Source organism: Myotis brandtii, unplaced genomic scaffold, assembly GCF_000412655.1.
Source record: "Myotis brandtii unplaced genomic scaffold, ASM41265v1 scaffold1120, whole genome shotgun sequence".
NCBI lineage: Eukaryota > Metazoa > Chordata > Mammalia > Chiroptera > Vespertilionidae > Myotis > Myotis brandtii.
Genome location: NW_005353839.1, coordinates 112,320 through 128,412, shown reverse-complemented (window position 1 = coordinate 128,412; position 16,093 = coordinate 112,320). Strand labels below are relative to the sequence as shown.

The following is a 16,093-nucleotide window of genomic DNA, read 5'->3' as shown; positions in this document are numbered from 1 at the left end:
GGCTAGAGCGTGGGCCTGTGGACTGAAGGGTCCTAGGTTGATTAGGTCATGCTTTCTCTAATCAGAATAGAACAATCACAGTTAACAGAGCCTGATTAATATTTCTTATAACTATAGCTATTCTCCATTATTCTATTTCTGCCCCTAACAATCTTAGTATTTACTATACTGTTATTATAGAATGTACTCTTTCTACTTTAGCAAAAAAAAGCTTGCTGTCAAACAGTATGTCATGTTAAGCCAGCAGCAGCAGCAGCCTCATACATCGTTTTTACTGCCTGTTTGATTGCGTTATTTTTTTCTTGTGTTTGATTGGATTTAGGTCTACCACTTACGTTTCCTTTTTTTTTTCTTCTTTTTTTTAAGGGGGAAAAGCAATATCTATTGTTCTGAGTCTCTTCCCGGCGGTGCTGCTGAGCGTCACGCCCTTCTGAGTCTCTTCCCCAAGCAAGAAGTCTCTTCCCGGCGGTGCTGCTGAGCGTCACGCCAGAGCAGGAAAGTCTTCAGGGTCGTCCGGGTTTGGAGCAACTTCTTGTGTCACCACTTCTGCTCGGGGTCCATAGTTCTCTGTCCTTCCGATCCTCCCTGGCCTCCCCGTGTGCCACCTCTGGCTCCGCGCTCCGGATGGACGAGGGAGGGTACCAACATTAACCTCCCGCTGGGATGTGATGTCCCTGGCCGCCTTCGGAACACAGGGGCCTCATCCCCGCAGCCATCCTTTACTATGTCATCTCTCTATCGGGACTCGTGTGTCACCACTGTTTGGAAGGGACCGTTTACTCGGGTTTCCGGATGTTAAATTCAGGCTTCGGTCCGGTCTGTTCTTGAAGAGTTTTCCACTAATCTAGGGTCATCTCTTGAGCCTGAGTTTCTTCTTCTACCTCCAACTCAGTGTTAAAGGCTGGAGACCCCTCCTCCAGGGGGCCCGGCGACTCCTCCGCCACCCGGGGCTCCTCCATAGGCGCAGCTGGCTCCACGTCGCTGGTATCTTTCCCGGATCCCCAGGTGCGAACTCCACATCCACGCGTGATGTCTTCCGTTCTGGTCGCTATTTTACCATCCCCACCATAGCTCTCAAATTCCTGTTTTCCTCTTTGGTCAAAGCGATCAAAATCTCTGTTCCCAGGACCACCTCGGCCTCTGCTCCGCAGGCCCCCTCTTGGGCCTCCACGTCCTCGCAGGGGTCTGTCTGTCTGTCTGTCTCCATCAAACCTGCCCACTGGCGTTTCTCCTGTGACCTTCTCAGGGGTGAGGTCCGCCGGCCTCTCGGTCTCATGAGGTTGGGATTCCCTGTAGGATCTCTGCTCGGCTCTATCCAGCGTCACCTCTGTCCCCGCTATCGTTCCATCCCTGCTGCTCCCCTCTTCTAGGAGTTCGCTCCTGACCCGGGGGCCTCCGGGTGCCCGGCGGGGCCCCGGGGCTATCAGCCTGCTGCGCGCCAGGCAAGATCGCCATGCAGGCCTCCCCTGAGCTTGTCAGGTCAGCATGTGGCCCCTTTCATCCACATCAGGAACTTCGGCTGGAGACCCCTCCTCCAGGGGGCCCCGGGGACTCCTCCGCCACCGGGGGCTCCTCCATAGGCGCAGCTGGCTCACGTCACTGGTATCTTTCCCGGATCCCCAGGAGCGAACTCCACATCCACGCGTGATGTCTTCCGTTCTGGTCGCTATTTTACCATCCCCACCATAGCTCTCAAATTCCTGTTTTCCTCTTTGGTCAAAGCGATCAAAATCTCTGTTCCCAGGACCACCTCGGCCTCTGCTCCGCAGGCCCCCTCTTGGGCCTCCACGTCCTCGCAGGGGTCTGTCTCCATGTCTGTCTCCATCAAACCTGCCCACTGGTGTTTCTCCTGTGACCTTCTCAGGGGTGAGGTCCGCCGGCCTCTCGGTCTCATGAGGTTGGGATTCCTCCCGTGCAGCCCCCGCCGCCTGCCCAGCCCGTTTCCTTCTTTGAAAAAAATCCGCTTTAGCCCCAGCTGGTTTGGCTCAGTGAGGAGAGCAGGGGCCCTTGGACTGAAGGGTCTCAGGTTCCATTCCAGGCCTGATTGGGATGCCTGTGAGAGGCAACCAATCCATGTGTCTCTCTCACATCCATGATTCTCTCTCTCTCTGTCCTTCCCCTTCCCTTCCACTCTCTCTAAAAAAAATCAATGGAAAAAAGTATCCTCGGGTGAACATTAACACACACACAAAATCACTTTAATGTCTCTGTTGACCTTTTAACTATTCCTATTGGCTTTATTTTCTTCGTGGTTTCTCTTGATTTCCCACTTGAATGTTCCTTTTTATGAAGTACCTATTTGATTCTCTTGTCTATTGCGGTTGTCTGCCTAATTCTTAGTGATGAGTATGACTTCTTTATATATTACGGATACAAGATTCTTGAGGAATAATGTGTTACGAATATCTTCGCCCTCTATGTGGCTTGCCTTTTTACTCTCATAATGGTTTCTTTTGATTTAAAAAATGTTATAATTTTGCTGTTCTATATTCTAAGCCTTCATTTTTTCACCTGTAGAGATTATGATAGTATTTCACTCACAGAGTTGTTATGAGAATTAAGTAGAAGAACGCATGTACTCCTGGCACAAAGTGACACTCAGTGAATATTATTTTTACTCCTAGTGCCACCTGTTTCTCTCCCCTTCAAACCTTCCATTTTCTTCTGTTTCCTCTGTTTTGAATCTCGGAGAGAGCATGTTGTAACAGAAAAGGCTGGTCATTTGACCTTGACTCATTCTTAACTTTTCTATGCCAGTGGTTATTTGTAAAATGGGGTTTCCATCACCCTTGGGGTTCAATTTTTCCCTCTTTCCTATTGAACATTACTATGTACCAGCCACTAAAAGGGAAAAAAACAAAATTAGACACGACTCATTCTCACATGTCGATCTCATGACCCCTCCCTCCTACTGAAATGAAACGTCAGTGCTACGACGGGAGAGAAGTGGTTCACTTTACCACCTCGCTCCAGAGAACAGCATGCCTGTTTCCCCGGCGAGCCTCAGCCTCATCTTTCTCCTCTGCCAGCTCACAGGTGAGTCCAGCAGATGCTCCTCTTCTCCTGACTGCCTTTCCCATTAGGACAGCGGTTCTCAACCTGTGAGTCTCAAACAATGAAAATACATCCTGCAGATCAGATATTTACATTACGATTCATAACAGTAGCAAAATTAACAGTTATGAAGTAGCAACGAAAATAATTTTATGGTTGGGGGTCACCACAATATGAGGAACTGTATTAAAGGGTCGCGGCATTAGGAAGGTTGAGAACCACTGCATTAGGAGGTGTAACTCCAGGTCCTGGGTCCACTCTGGGGCTCTGACTCAGCTCAGGAGGCTCTGCTCCCTTATCTAATATTGCCTTTTACATCCTGTGGTCTCTGAATCACAGAGGCAGAAAGAGACTGAAGAGAGAGGAGAAGGACCATGGGGACCGGCTCCCCTTCTGAGTGTCCAGGGAAGGAAGGGCTAGAAGAAGTGGTGTTGGGTATCAGGAGGACCTGTGTTCTAATCACAACTTCTGCCACAGATTACCAGTAGATGAAGAATGTCATCTTCCCTGGACCTTAGCCCTCCCTCCCTTTGAGGACATTTTTAAAAACAAAATAATATTGTACAGGTGTATGTTTATTTTTTCATAAATATATATTTAGCCCTGGCCTGTGTGGCTCAGTGGTTAGAGTGTTGGTCTGCAAAGGGTCACAGGTTCGATTCCCAGTCAAGGGCACACAGTTGGGTTACAGATTCGATCCTTGATCCCTGGCCCTGCTTGGGGCTCATGGGGTTGGTAACCAATTAACGTGTCTCTCTTGCATCGATGTTTCTTCTTTCTTTCTTTCTTTTTCTCTCTCTCTCTCCCTCTCTCTCTCTCCTTCCTTCCCTCCCACTCTCTCTAAAAATCAACGGAAAAAATATTCTTAGGTGAGAATTATATTATATATATAAGATATTTCCTTTAAATATATTTATAAGATACTTATATATTGTATATTTAGAAATATATTTTTAAATGATTATGTAAAACAGTTATATTGGTGAAGGGAAACATTTTAATTTTATCTTTTTTTTTTATTGATGAGAGTATTACAGATCTCCCACCCCCGTCCCTATTGCTCCCCTCCACCCAGTTCCCGCTCCACCCCAGGCCTTCACCACCCTATTTTCTGTTTCCATTGGTAATACATATATACATATAAGATCTTTGGTTAACCTCTTCCTGCCCCCCACTCCCCTTCCCTCTGAGATATGTCAGTCTGTTCCATGTGTCCATACTTCTGGTTCTATTTTATTCATTAGTGTATTTTGTTCATTGGATTTCTTGTTTGTTTATTTTGACTTTTAAATACAATTGTTGATAGATTTGTATGTACTGCCATATTAGTGTTCATATTTTTTATCTTTTTCTTCTTCTTCCTCTCTTAAAGAATACCCTTCAATATTTCATGTAGTGCTGGTTTTGTGGTGATCAACTCCTTTAGCTTTTTCTTGTCCGTAAATTTTAATTCTCTTTATCTGAATTTCAATTCTAAATAATAGCTTTGCTGGGTAAAGTAATCTTGGTTGTAGGTTCTTGCTTTTCATCACTTTGAATATTTCTTGGCACTCCTTTCTGGCCTGCAAAGTTTCTGTTGAGAAATCAGCTGACAGTCATATGGGCACTCCCTGTGGGTAACTAACTGCTTTTCTCCTGCTGCTTTTAAGATTCTCTCTTTGTCTTTATCCCTTGGCATTTTAATTGTGATGTAACTTGGCATGGGCCTCTTTGAGTTCATGTTGTTTGTGACTCTCTGTGCTTCCTGGACTTGTAAGTCTATTTCTTTCACCAGATAGGGGAAGTTTTCTGTCATTATTTCTTCAAATAGGTTTTCATTATGTTGTGCTCGCTCTTCTCCTTCTGGTACCCCACAATGCGAATATTGTTGTGCTTGAAGTTGTCCCAAAGGCTCCTTACACTATCTTCATAGTATTGGATTCTTTTTTCTTTTTGCTTTTCTGATTGGGTGTCTTTTGCTTCTTCATATTTCACATAGTTGAATTGATTCTCGGACTCCTCTACTCTACTGTTAAGTTCCCGTAAATTCTTCTTTATTTCAGTTAGTATTTGCTTAATGTCTGGCTGGTCCTTTTTTATGTCTTTGAAATTCTCACAGATTTTTGAAAGTCTCACTCAGTCCCTTGAAGCTGTCATTAAGTCCACTGAAGCTTGCATTAAGATCCTTGAGCAACCTTCTAGCCATTGTTTTGAACTCGGTATCTAGTAGTTTGTTTGCTTTCATTTCTTTCAATTGTGACATGTTTCCTTGAGCTGCTTCCCTGTGTTTGTTTCTCTATATTAGGTAGATCTGATATGTCTCCCAGACTTGGAAAAGTGGCCTTGTGTAGTAGGTGTCCTGTAGGGTCCAGTGGCTCAACCTCCCCAGTCAGCTGAGCTGGGCACTCTAGGTGTGCCCCTGTGTGGGCTGTGTGCACAGTCTTGTTGTGGTTGAGCCTTGATTGCCATTGGCATCACTGGAAGGAATTGGCCTCCAGGCCAATTGGCTGTGAGGACCAGCTGTGACAGGAGACACCCTATGGAGCAGGACTTTAGTGGGGCTTTGGTGCCTACTGAGTTTGCCCCTTGAATATGTTGCTTGTGGATGTGTAGAGTTGTAATCTGGTATGGTCTGAAGCTGTCTGCCAGGTTCACTGGCTCTGGGGCCTCCAGGGAGGTGCAAAGTCAGCCACTGCCTGGGGTCATCCAGTGGGAGCTACAGAGAGATCTGCAGATGGCTGCTATTTGTATTGGGCTAGAAAGTGTCCAGGTGAGGCCCAGCTGTGAAATAAGGCAGGTTGGTGCTAGGTCTTAGGCCTATTATTGAAAGGTTTGGGGCACGTTGACTCCAGCTGCTACTTGTTTAGAGATTTTAGAAAAGTCTGAAACCTGAGCCAGGACAGGCGATTCATATGAAAAAGTAGCTGCAAACAGCTTGGGTGGGGTTGCAAATTGGATGAGGCGGGGTCTCAGGGAATCACCAGGGTGGAGCGAACTGTGTGGACCATGCTGATGAAGCCTCGGATATGGCCACCAGTCAGCTTTGCGATGGAGGAGGTCCCAGCACAGGAACAATGACCCCTATGAGCACTCCTGTCTGGAAGAAAGCTGCCCCCAAACTCCCACCCGGCTAGACAGTTCAGTTCCTCTCCATATGTCACTGGATTCCCCCAAAGCCACTACCTGGTGCTGGAGCTCAGAGGAAGTGGAACCATGTAAGTTTATTGGGCCTTTTAAGAGGAACACCTGACACTTCAGCAGCCTTCATGTCAGTCAGCCACAGTCCCCGCTGGTTTTTATAGCCAGAAGTTACAGGGACTTATTTTCCCAGCTCTGGACTCTGGGCTGGGGGTCTGGTGTGGGGCTAGGATCCCTTGCTTCTCTAGGTAGGCCTTGGAGCTATCCCTCTCAATTAAAGAAATGACACACAGGGGTGTCAGACCAGCCCATTCCCGGCCTCTGCCCCCTACTAGTCTCAATGAGCTTTCTTCTTTACTTCTCTAGTTGTAGGACGTCCATTCAGCCAGATTTCAGGCAGTTCTGAATGTTGGTTGTTCTGTATTTTAGTTGTAATTTTGATGTAGTTGTGGGAGGCATCATTTACCTAGGCCACCATCTTTGTTCTCTAATTTTATCTCTTAAACCAAATAATTTTGTTTGTTTTGTTAATCCTCATCCGAGGATATTCCATTGCCTTTATTTATTTATTTATTTTTTTAGAGAGAGAGTGGAAGGGAGGAGTATGGAGAGAGAGAGAGAGAGAGAGAGAGAGATCTATTGGTTGCTTCTCACACTTGTGAACCGGGTAGGTGCCCTTGGCTTGGAATCAAACCCCTAACCCTTCAGTGCACAGGCCCATGCTTTAACCACTGAGCTACACCAGCCAGGACTTAACCCAAGCAATCTAATCATTCCCTATGTAAAAAACAAACTCATATTGGCCCTAGCCAGTTTGGCTTATGGATAGAGCATCAGCCTGTGGACCAAAGTGTCCCAGGATCAATTCCAGTCAAGGGCACATACCTTGGTTTCAGGGCAACCAGTCGATGTGTTTCTCTCACATTGATGTTTCTCTTTGTCATTCCTTCTCTCTTCCACTCTCCCTAAAAATAATAATAATAATAATAATAATAATAATAATGGAAAAATATCCTAGGGTGAAGATTAACCAAAAAAAAAAAAAAGGAAGAAAAATTAAAATAACTCATATTGTAGGTACTTTGTGTTTAAGGCCATGAAGGACTGGAAACTTCCTCCACCTGTCACAATACTCTAGTCTGAACATTTTACTATCCTCAGGGATCTCAGAACCGATCAGGAGCTCCATAAGTTAGGAGTATACCTCTGGTCATCAGACTCCTGGGGGGCCTCCAGCAGATGTCTCTCTGAAGATCTGACAGAACTGATTTGTTTACATGAGCCCCAAGCCTGCGTGAAGAGATCTGCCCAAGACCAAACCCAGTCCTTTCTTCCCCACCACCTGGCCTCACCAACTGTTCAGCCTGAGCGGATACTCGCCCTCCTTGAGTTCATTAGAAGTTTATATGTTTAGGAAGCCCCTGGTTCTAAGCAGTTAATCCTAAAATGGGTTCTCACCTTATAAACTTTCCCCCTGAACAGAAATGGTGATTAAAGTGAGACTTAGAGAAGGGGAAGTGGGAGAGGACATGGCAGGGACTTACCTAAAACCTGAACTGTGGGCAGACTTAGGGGGGATAGGTTAAGGGGTGGAGCTGATAACCCAAGTACAGGAAAGTGGCAAAGGGAGGGAGCTCTTTCTACTATGGAGGGCATCTTAAAGCGGACTCCTCTGATACCAAAAATATCAGTGTCTTGGCTAAAGAAGAAGGCAAAGTGTCTCCTGCCCCAGCTCCCTTCACCTCTGAAGGCAGGAATATTAGTGAATATTCCCTGCATGGTGTGAAGTAATCAGCGACTGGTCTATAGGCATCAGGTTCCAGACCAATCTTCTGAAAAGCTTACCTTGCCAAGAAGCTATGCCAAAACTGAAATCTGTGTGTGTGTTTTTTCAGTTTTAGCCATCCTTATGAAAATGAGACCAAAAAGAGAAGTTTTCAGGTCTGTTTCTTATAAACACCCCTCCCCGCCGCCCCCCAACGCCCCTTCACCTGCTTTCCACCATGTTTTAGACTGCTCTGTACTTCCCCAAACCATATGCACACTTCCTCCTCCCCCAAATCCTGGCCAATAAATAAAGGTTGTTCCTTTTCTCCTATGAAAGTTGAGACGACCGAAACTCAAAGTGGTCAGCAGTGAGGCGGTAGTGGACAGAACGCAGACCTCCGAGACAGAGGAATTAATTAACTTCTCCTCCCACTTCTCTCATTTTCAAGTTTGGGGACTTGGGAACGTCACTTAGCATCTTGGAGCCCCAGTGTCCTCAACTATAACGTGGAGCTTCACCTCTATCTCATGGAATTGCTTTGAGGATGAAGAAAGATAATGCCCTTTAAACTAGTGTTGTTATTATGAAGGAACCAGAAGGAAACCCAGCTCTCCTGACTTCCAGTTAATCCAGAGCTTTAAAGTGTTCCCAGCACTCCACGTGCCTGGCAGCAGAAGCCAGCTCCGCCCCTCCTGGGTGATCTGGAACCAAGTGCCTGTAGACTTTGGCTAATTCACAGCAAAAGGCTATGGCCAATAACCACCCCGAGGAACACCTCCTTCTGAAGAATTTAAAGTAAAAGATAAATGACTGGTGGGTTTTTACTGGGTGGGTGTGAGAAAGAGCTGGAGACTTCCTCGGGGAAGGGCTTTGAGATGGGCTTTATGGGTCTTGAATACGGTTAGAGAAGCCGAGAGAAAGACACAGCACAAACAAAAGCATGTGAGGTGGAAGGTAAATGGGATCCGGTGAGGACAGGGAACTGGCTGCTTGTCTGGTGGCAGTAGGTGGGTGGCAGTTCTGGGGTTCCTATCTTCCCACAGCATCGTATGGTCATCCTGGCCTTAGAGCAAACCTAATAATAATAATAATAATAATAATGGAAAAATATCCTAAGGTGAAGATTAACCATCGTATGGTCATCCTGGCCTTAGAGCAAAAATCCTGGGCTTCTCTCAGATACAATCAACCCAGGTTATGTGGGAGCCCTGAATTAATTACCATGCCTGAGGAAGGCTGCCACCAAGCTGGGAGCCTGCCATTCTTACCCAACCGCCTGGATGCCACACAACGAAGAAGGGGTGAAATGGATGCAAATGAGGGAAGTTACACCATTCACTGCACTGACACTGGCGTGGTCAGATGAGTGTCATGAGGCCAAATCTTCTCAGGTCTTGTAGGCGTTAGTAGCCACTCATGCTCTAGAATCAGCTGATCCCACAGTCATGTCTAGTCCCCCAATTGTATTTTCCCCCAAGCACTGGCTACTCTCCTTTTTATAACACGTACTTAATTATTAGATGATAATCTTCCAACCCTATGGCTGGCTTGCCCCCCAGTTCTATCCTCAGCTCCTAAACAGTGCCTGGCATAAATACAGAACCATAAAAAATCTTGTTAAAGAAAGGAATGACTGAATGAGAAAAGCATGACCTACCTAGACATGGTAAACTCTGTAGGGTCACACTGGCAGGTGGAGAAGCCATCACAGAAAGGAAAAATGCAGTCCAGTTTGGGACAGTTGAGAAGTCTTTTATTTCTACATCACTTTTTATAGTAAATTGGAAAGAGAAAACAAAACTTGCTGGGACTTACCCCCTTATTCTCTAAATTCACGTTTAGGGACTGGCATGGAGCTACTTTCTTCTTTCATGACCCCTCTTCCCTCCCTGAATACACTTTAATAAAGATAAAATATATTTAAAATTCAACTAGTGTTTGCTTAAGTTTATTATCTTCCAATTGGTTGTATTCCTTAGTAATAGAACCCATAGCCTGATCCAGAATATTGTTAGGTTCATGTTTTATTAAAAAGTTTCCTTTTTATTGAAAATTAATAAATGCTACTATGATATGAAAAGGTTATTAGTTGTCTAAACAACAAGCCAAATAAACCATTAATTTGGATTTTTAAGGTAAAATAATTAAGGAAAACAGAGTAGGAATAAAATATATGAGTTCACTTTATTATTCCAAACACCTTACTCCAAAAAATAAATACAAGTAAATCTGATTTTAAATTACCACTAAAAATATTTATTATTTTACAAAACTATAAATGCATTGTTTTCAAGTGTAAAATGTTCATTTAATCAACATATTTATGGTCTCTTAGAAAACTTGCTTTGTCTGTCTCTTTACCAATTTAATTATATGCTCATCATATATCATAAACAAAACCTGCTCTAGTTAAAAAATGTTTCATTATAAACATGTCCATGAAGTAAGCAAATAAATTGCTTAGTGAAATCAGGTTTCACAGTGGGGCTTTTTACTCTAAACAGGGAAAAGTGTCACTTTAAGGAAAGAAATAGATTTAGTCAACAATCCCTGTGGCCCTAGCCACAGGCAAATAAGGAACACTTACCAACCTTTGAGGATATCTACATAATATGTATTACTTAAAATATTATCAGACAAATGAAACTTGGTTCAAATTGTACACTCTAAACTAGGTTGGGGGAGGATAAATGATATGGATTCATTATAATTTAAAATAGAAAAGTACTATTGTAGAAAATGACAAATTTATACTCTAAGATTGACATGATTGTTAAAATCAATGCTCTGGTTTGCAACTTCTGATGAATAATGGCATGGTTTTTTGTTTGCATATTTACTTGGTTGCTTTTTAATTTATTTTTAATATTGAATTATACCTTTTTGCTATATCAATGCAGAATCTGAATTTTAAAATTTTAAAATGCCTAGGAAACTACATCTGAGGTCCTTTAATCTTATGGTCTTCTAGCCAATACTCTACTCAGTAAAGCTATCATTTAGAATCAAAGGACAGGTAAAGAGCTTCCCCAACAAGAAAAAGCTAAAGGAGTTCATCACCACCAAACCAGTATTACAAAAAAATATTAAAGGGTCTTCTTTAAGGAGAAGACAAAATATGAGTAATATGAAAATGAATAATAAAATGGCAATAAATATAAATCTATTAATAATTACTTTAAATGCAAATGGATTAAATGCACCAATCCAAAGACATATGGTGGCTGAATGAATAACTAAACAAGACCCTTAGATATGCTGTCAACAAGAGACCCACTTTAGATTGAAAGAACACCGAGACTGAAAATAAAGGGGTAGAAAAATATATTTAATTAAAATGGAAACAATCAAAAAAGCTGGGGTAGCATTACTTAAAACAAAGGCTATATAACAAGAAACAAAGAACGACCCAGCAATTCCACTTCTGAAGAAGATCAAAGCATTACATGGAAAAGACATGCCTTGGTCTGTGTTCTCAATGGTTAGAGCACCAATTGCGCACAGAAGGGTCGCAGGTTTGATTTCTGGTCAAGAGTATGTACCTGGGGTCTGGGTTCACTCCCCACTCCCAGCTGGGGCGTGTTTGGGAGGCAACCAGTGGATGTGTCTCTCTCACATCCATGTTTCTATCTCCCCCCACCCTCCTTTAATAATAATAATAATAATAATAATAATGGAAAAATATCCTAAGGTGAAGATTAACCATCGTATGGTCATCCTGGCCTTAGAGCAAACCTGGGCTTCTTCTCTCAGATACAATCAACCCAGGTTATGTGGGAGCCCTGAATTAATTACCATGCCTGAGGAAGGCTGCCACCAAGCTGGGAGCCTGCCATTCTTACCCAAAAGCCTGGATGCCACACAACGAAGAATGGGTGAAATGGACGCAAATGAGGGAAGTTACGCCATTCACTGCACTGATGCAGGAGTGAAGGTCAGATGAGTGTCATGAGGCCAAATCTTCTCAGGTCTTGTAGGCGTTAGTAGCCACTCATGCTCTAGAATCAGCTGATCCCACAATCATGTTAAGTTCCCCCATTGTATTTTCCCTAAGCACTGGCTACTCTCCTTTTTATAACACGCACTTAATTATTAGATGACAATCTTCCAACCCCATGGCTGGCTTGCCCCCCAGTTCTATCCTCAGCTCCTAAACAGTGCCTGGCATAAATACAGAACCATAAAAAATCTTGTTAAAGAAAGGAATGACTGAATGAGAAAAGCATGACCTACCTAGACATGGTAAACTCTGTAGGGTCACACTGGCAGGTGGAGAAGCCATCACAGAAAGGAAAAATGCAGTCCAGTTTGGGACAGTTGAGAAGTCTTTTATTTCTACATCACTTTTTATAGTAAATTGGAAAGAGAAAACAAAACTTGCTGGGACTTACCCCCTTATTCTCTAAATTCACGTTTAGGGACTGGCATGGAGCTACTTTCTTCTTTCATGACCCCTCTTCCCTCCCTGAAGATACAATTAAGATAGAACAATAGACTCTATCTAGACTCATGTTGGCAATTTGTACTATCATCCTCCAGTTTCATTTGAACTATAAATGTGGAGACATCTATATGTATAAAAAGCCAGTGTCCATGACGACCACGATGACCAAATGACCAGTCACCATGAGGTGCATTGAGCACCTCTTGGTCCCTCCCCCATGGCCCACAGGCTCCGATTGCAGCAAGGCAGGTGGTGGATGGGCAGGGCAGCAAGCACCATGAACAGTGGCGGGTGGGTGAGCTGGGTGGCGGGTGGCTGGGTGGGGCTGTGAACAGCAGCAGGCTACCACGTGTGATTTTGCACACTGGGCCTCTAGTTTTCTTATATTGTTATGGGTTCACTCAGCGAGATAGACCACCGACTCAGAATTTAAATTTAAGAGCCTTTATTAAGCTGGCCAGCTGACTACAGTTACAGCACCCTGCCGAAGCAAAGGCTGAACTGCAGCGCAGACTACAGGAATTATAGTATTTTTATTTGCAAAAACCACAAAGTTACAAAACCTTAATTCCCGACACAGTATAGTATCAGTACCTTCCTATCTATGTGTTTTAGGAACAGAGAGTACAGCATATTGAGAAGGGGCCATGAGACCATATCTCCAGGCCTGGCCTGATATCAGTACCTTCCTATCTATGTGTTTTAGGAACAGACAGCACAGCATGACCCGTCTGGCCAAAGCGCCAGATATGCAGCCCAGCACAATATCTCCACATAATTTATATCTTTTGACATTTACCCTCAGAATATAGCACCTCTCCATGTGTGAAGTGAAAAGGGTAGTTGTTTAGAGCTTAAATGTGTGCTAAAGCATGAAAGCCCATACTTACAGTTTTGTCACCTCCCTGATTATATCTCCCTAAAACCTCAGGTCAAGAAAAAATTACTCCTAGTTGCCCTAAATGCAAGAATTACACCTACTTGAGAGCAAGTGATGCCCAACCTTTATTTGACTGTAAAATATTAATTCCTTCATCTCAATTGTTGAAGTGAAAGAATAAATGCATTAACTGATCCATCAAAAATTAAAAATAAAATTGATTTCATCTGTAACATTTACTGGGACTACTTTGGCACCCTTGAGATGATCAGAGAGCAACTGAAAAACCATCCTACCTTAGAATTAAGGAGGCAGGGAGAGCAGCTGTTTGAAAATCAGATTCTTTAACAGGATGATTTGATAAAGGCCTGAGGGACTCAAAGAATACATCCACTGACCAATAAATTATAGGGAGAATAATGTGTGTGTTTTGTGCATGTGTGAGTGTTTTCTGCTTTTTGAAAATACTCCACATTGCATTTATTTATTTATTTTTAACTTATCTTTATTATTGAAAGTATTACAGGTGACCCCTTTTCCCCCTATTGACACCCTCCACCCACACCCACAGCCCGCACCCTCCTCCCCCCTCCCCCCAGAGGAGAATAATGTTTGAAAACAGGAATCGCCTCCTAAAAGACATTACCCAGGGAGAGGAACCAGTTCTTTTCAAAATAAATTTAGCAAAAATGTTGGTCAAGATCCCAGACCTATAATCAAGGGAGTAGGTCAACATTTGGTAGCATCAGATTCTCTCTCTCCCCTCATCCCCCATTGATTTTTAGAGAGAATGGATAGGAGAGAGGGAGGGGGAGAGAGAGAAACATTAATGTGAGACAAACATATCAATCAGTTGCCTCCCACACATGCCTCGACCTGGGCTGGGATTCTGCAACCCAGGTATGTGCCCTTGATCGGGAATCGAACCCGAGACCCCCTTAGTCTGAAGGCAGCGCTCTAACCATTGAGCTCAACCAGCCAGGGGGGCATCAGGTTCTCTTACTCTCAAGTACTGGGAGAGCAGCTGATGCTTAAGGGAAGGTCACCAAAAGACATAAAAGGGAAATCGGGATGCTCAATTGCACTCTACCATAAGCGAGAAAGGTAACTAGTCTTCAGATTTCTAAGCTATCACTATCACGAGGCACTTACAGCTTACCTCCCACTGTTCTGATCTGTGCTTGAAAACCTCTGCCCCATGTCAGGAAGGCTCTCCTTCCTCACCTGCATCTAGTTCGGCTCTCCCAGGAGCAGTGGGCAGGGACTTGGACTGTAACCTCCCAGTTCTCCTCCTCCAGGAGCGTGTCAGGGGTGGAGCGGGGTCTTGTGTCTGCCTCGGAGCTTTGTCTCCAGCCAGAGGCCTCTGGGAGTCAGGAGGTTCACCGGAGCCACTCCTTTCAGGAAGAGTTCTGACCTCAATGCCTTCCTATGAATGAGGTTCCAAAAGGTTTCCCAGGGGCCGGGCGGGTTGGACGGAGCGACTTTCTTGGGACCTTTCTAGAGCCCAAAGGGGCTGAGTCATTGGTGGAAAGAGCAGGGACTCACGTTTATTTTATGGTTCTCTGTGTCTGCAGGGCCCGCAGCCTCTGGAGCCCAGCAGGAGCTGGTGGGTGTCGTCGGTGGGTCTGTGACTTTCCCTCTGACACACTCAGTAGATCGGATTGACAGCATTATCTGGATCTTTAAAAGTACTACTCTTGTCACCATACAGCCAACAACGACAAACAAACCAGACACTGTCATAGTGACTAAAAATCATAACAAGGGAAGGGTAGACTTCTTGCACGGGAACTACTCCCTGAAGCTCAGCAAACTGAGTAAGAATGACTCAGGTGCCTACTCTGTCCAAATACACAGCTCGTCCCTCCAGGAGCCCTTCACCCAGGAGTATGGGCTGCGTGTCTATGGTGAGTACAATGACTGCCCTGGTAAAGTGGTAAACTCCCTGATATTGGAGATGTGTAAGCAAAGGCAGGAGAAACACTTGGCAAGAATGTGGAAGATGGAACTCCTGCGATGGCTGAAGTGATGCGGCTGACCCCTGAGGTCCCCTTCTACTCAGAGATTCTGTAAGAGGAAGTGTGTGCAACAGGTGGGTGAAATGGGAAGTGCAATCACACAGGTCAAATGCTCGCTTCTCTGTTTACTAGTTGCATGGTCTTAGCCAAGTTACTTAATCTCTCTGAAACTTAGTTTCCCTAATTGTAATGGGGCGGAAAGTGATGCCTGTTGTAGAAAGATTATCAGGTATAAACATCAATCACAACTTTCTCTACTTTCCAATCAATTGAGAAATAGATACAAAAATTGAAAGAAAGATAAAAATAGCTTTATTTTGCCTTGTCTAGGTGGCTCAACTGGGCATCTTCGCTCACACTGAAAGATTGTAGCTTTGATTCCCAGTCAGGACTCATACCTAGATTAGGAGTTCGATCCCCGGTGGGAGCAAGTACTTTCTATACCTATATCTATATCTTTTTCTTCCCTTCCTCTCTTTCTAAAAATCAATAAAAACATATCCTTGGGAGAGGATTATAAAAAATAATTTTTAAAAAAGCTTTATTTTTTTTCTTTTAAAGCAATCTAGGAGAAATATTTTTTCCCAAGTCTAGACCTTGGAGCCCATTCAAGAAAGATGGATTTACAAAACAATTATTCAACCAGCTAGCTACAATAATAGCTGCCTCACTCACTGAGATGCAATATCACAGACACCAGGAGATGGCCTTCCAGGTTTGCTTGTAGGAGGTAGGCCAGTGGTCGGCAAACCGCGGCTTGCGACCCACATGCGGCTCTTTGGCCCCTTGAGTGTGGCTCTTCCACAAAATAC

At 44.1% G+C, this 16,093-nt stretch overlaps 1 protein-coding gene and 1 pseudogene across 1 annotated transcript in view; one reads left to right on the top strand and one right to left on the bottom strand.

Annotated features, from left to right (window-relative positions):
• Positions 1–824: 824 nt before the first annotated feature.
• LOC106727769 lies at positions 825–1,813 on the bottom strand (annotated as a pseudogene).
• A 393-nt stretch (positions 1,814–2,206) lies between these two features.
• The window catches only part of SLAMF7 (SLAM family member 7), a 19,515-nt gene continuing 5,628 nt past the window's right edge, over positions 2,207–16,093 (top strand). The window contains exons 1-2 of the mRNA XM_005857757.2: positions 2,207–3,036; positions 14,838–15,170. Coding sequence (XP_005857819.1) covers positions 2,982–3,036; positions 14,838–15,170 — 388 coding nt within the window. The 5' untranslated portion in view covers positions 2,207–2,981. The remainder of the gene's footprint in view (positions 3,037–14,837; positions 15,171–16,093) is intronic.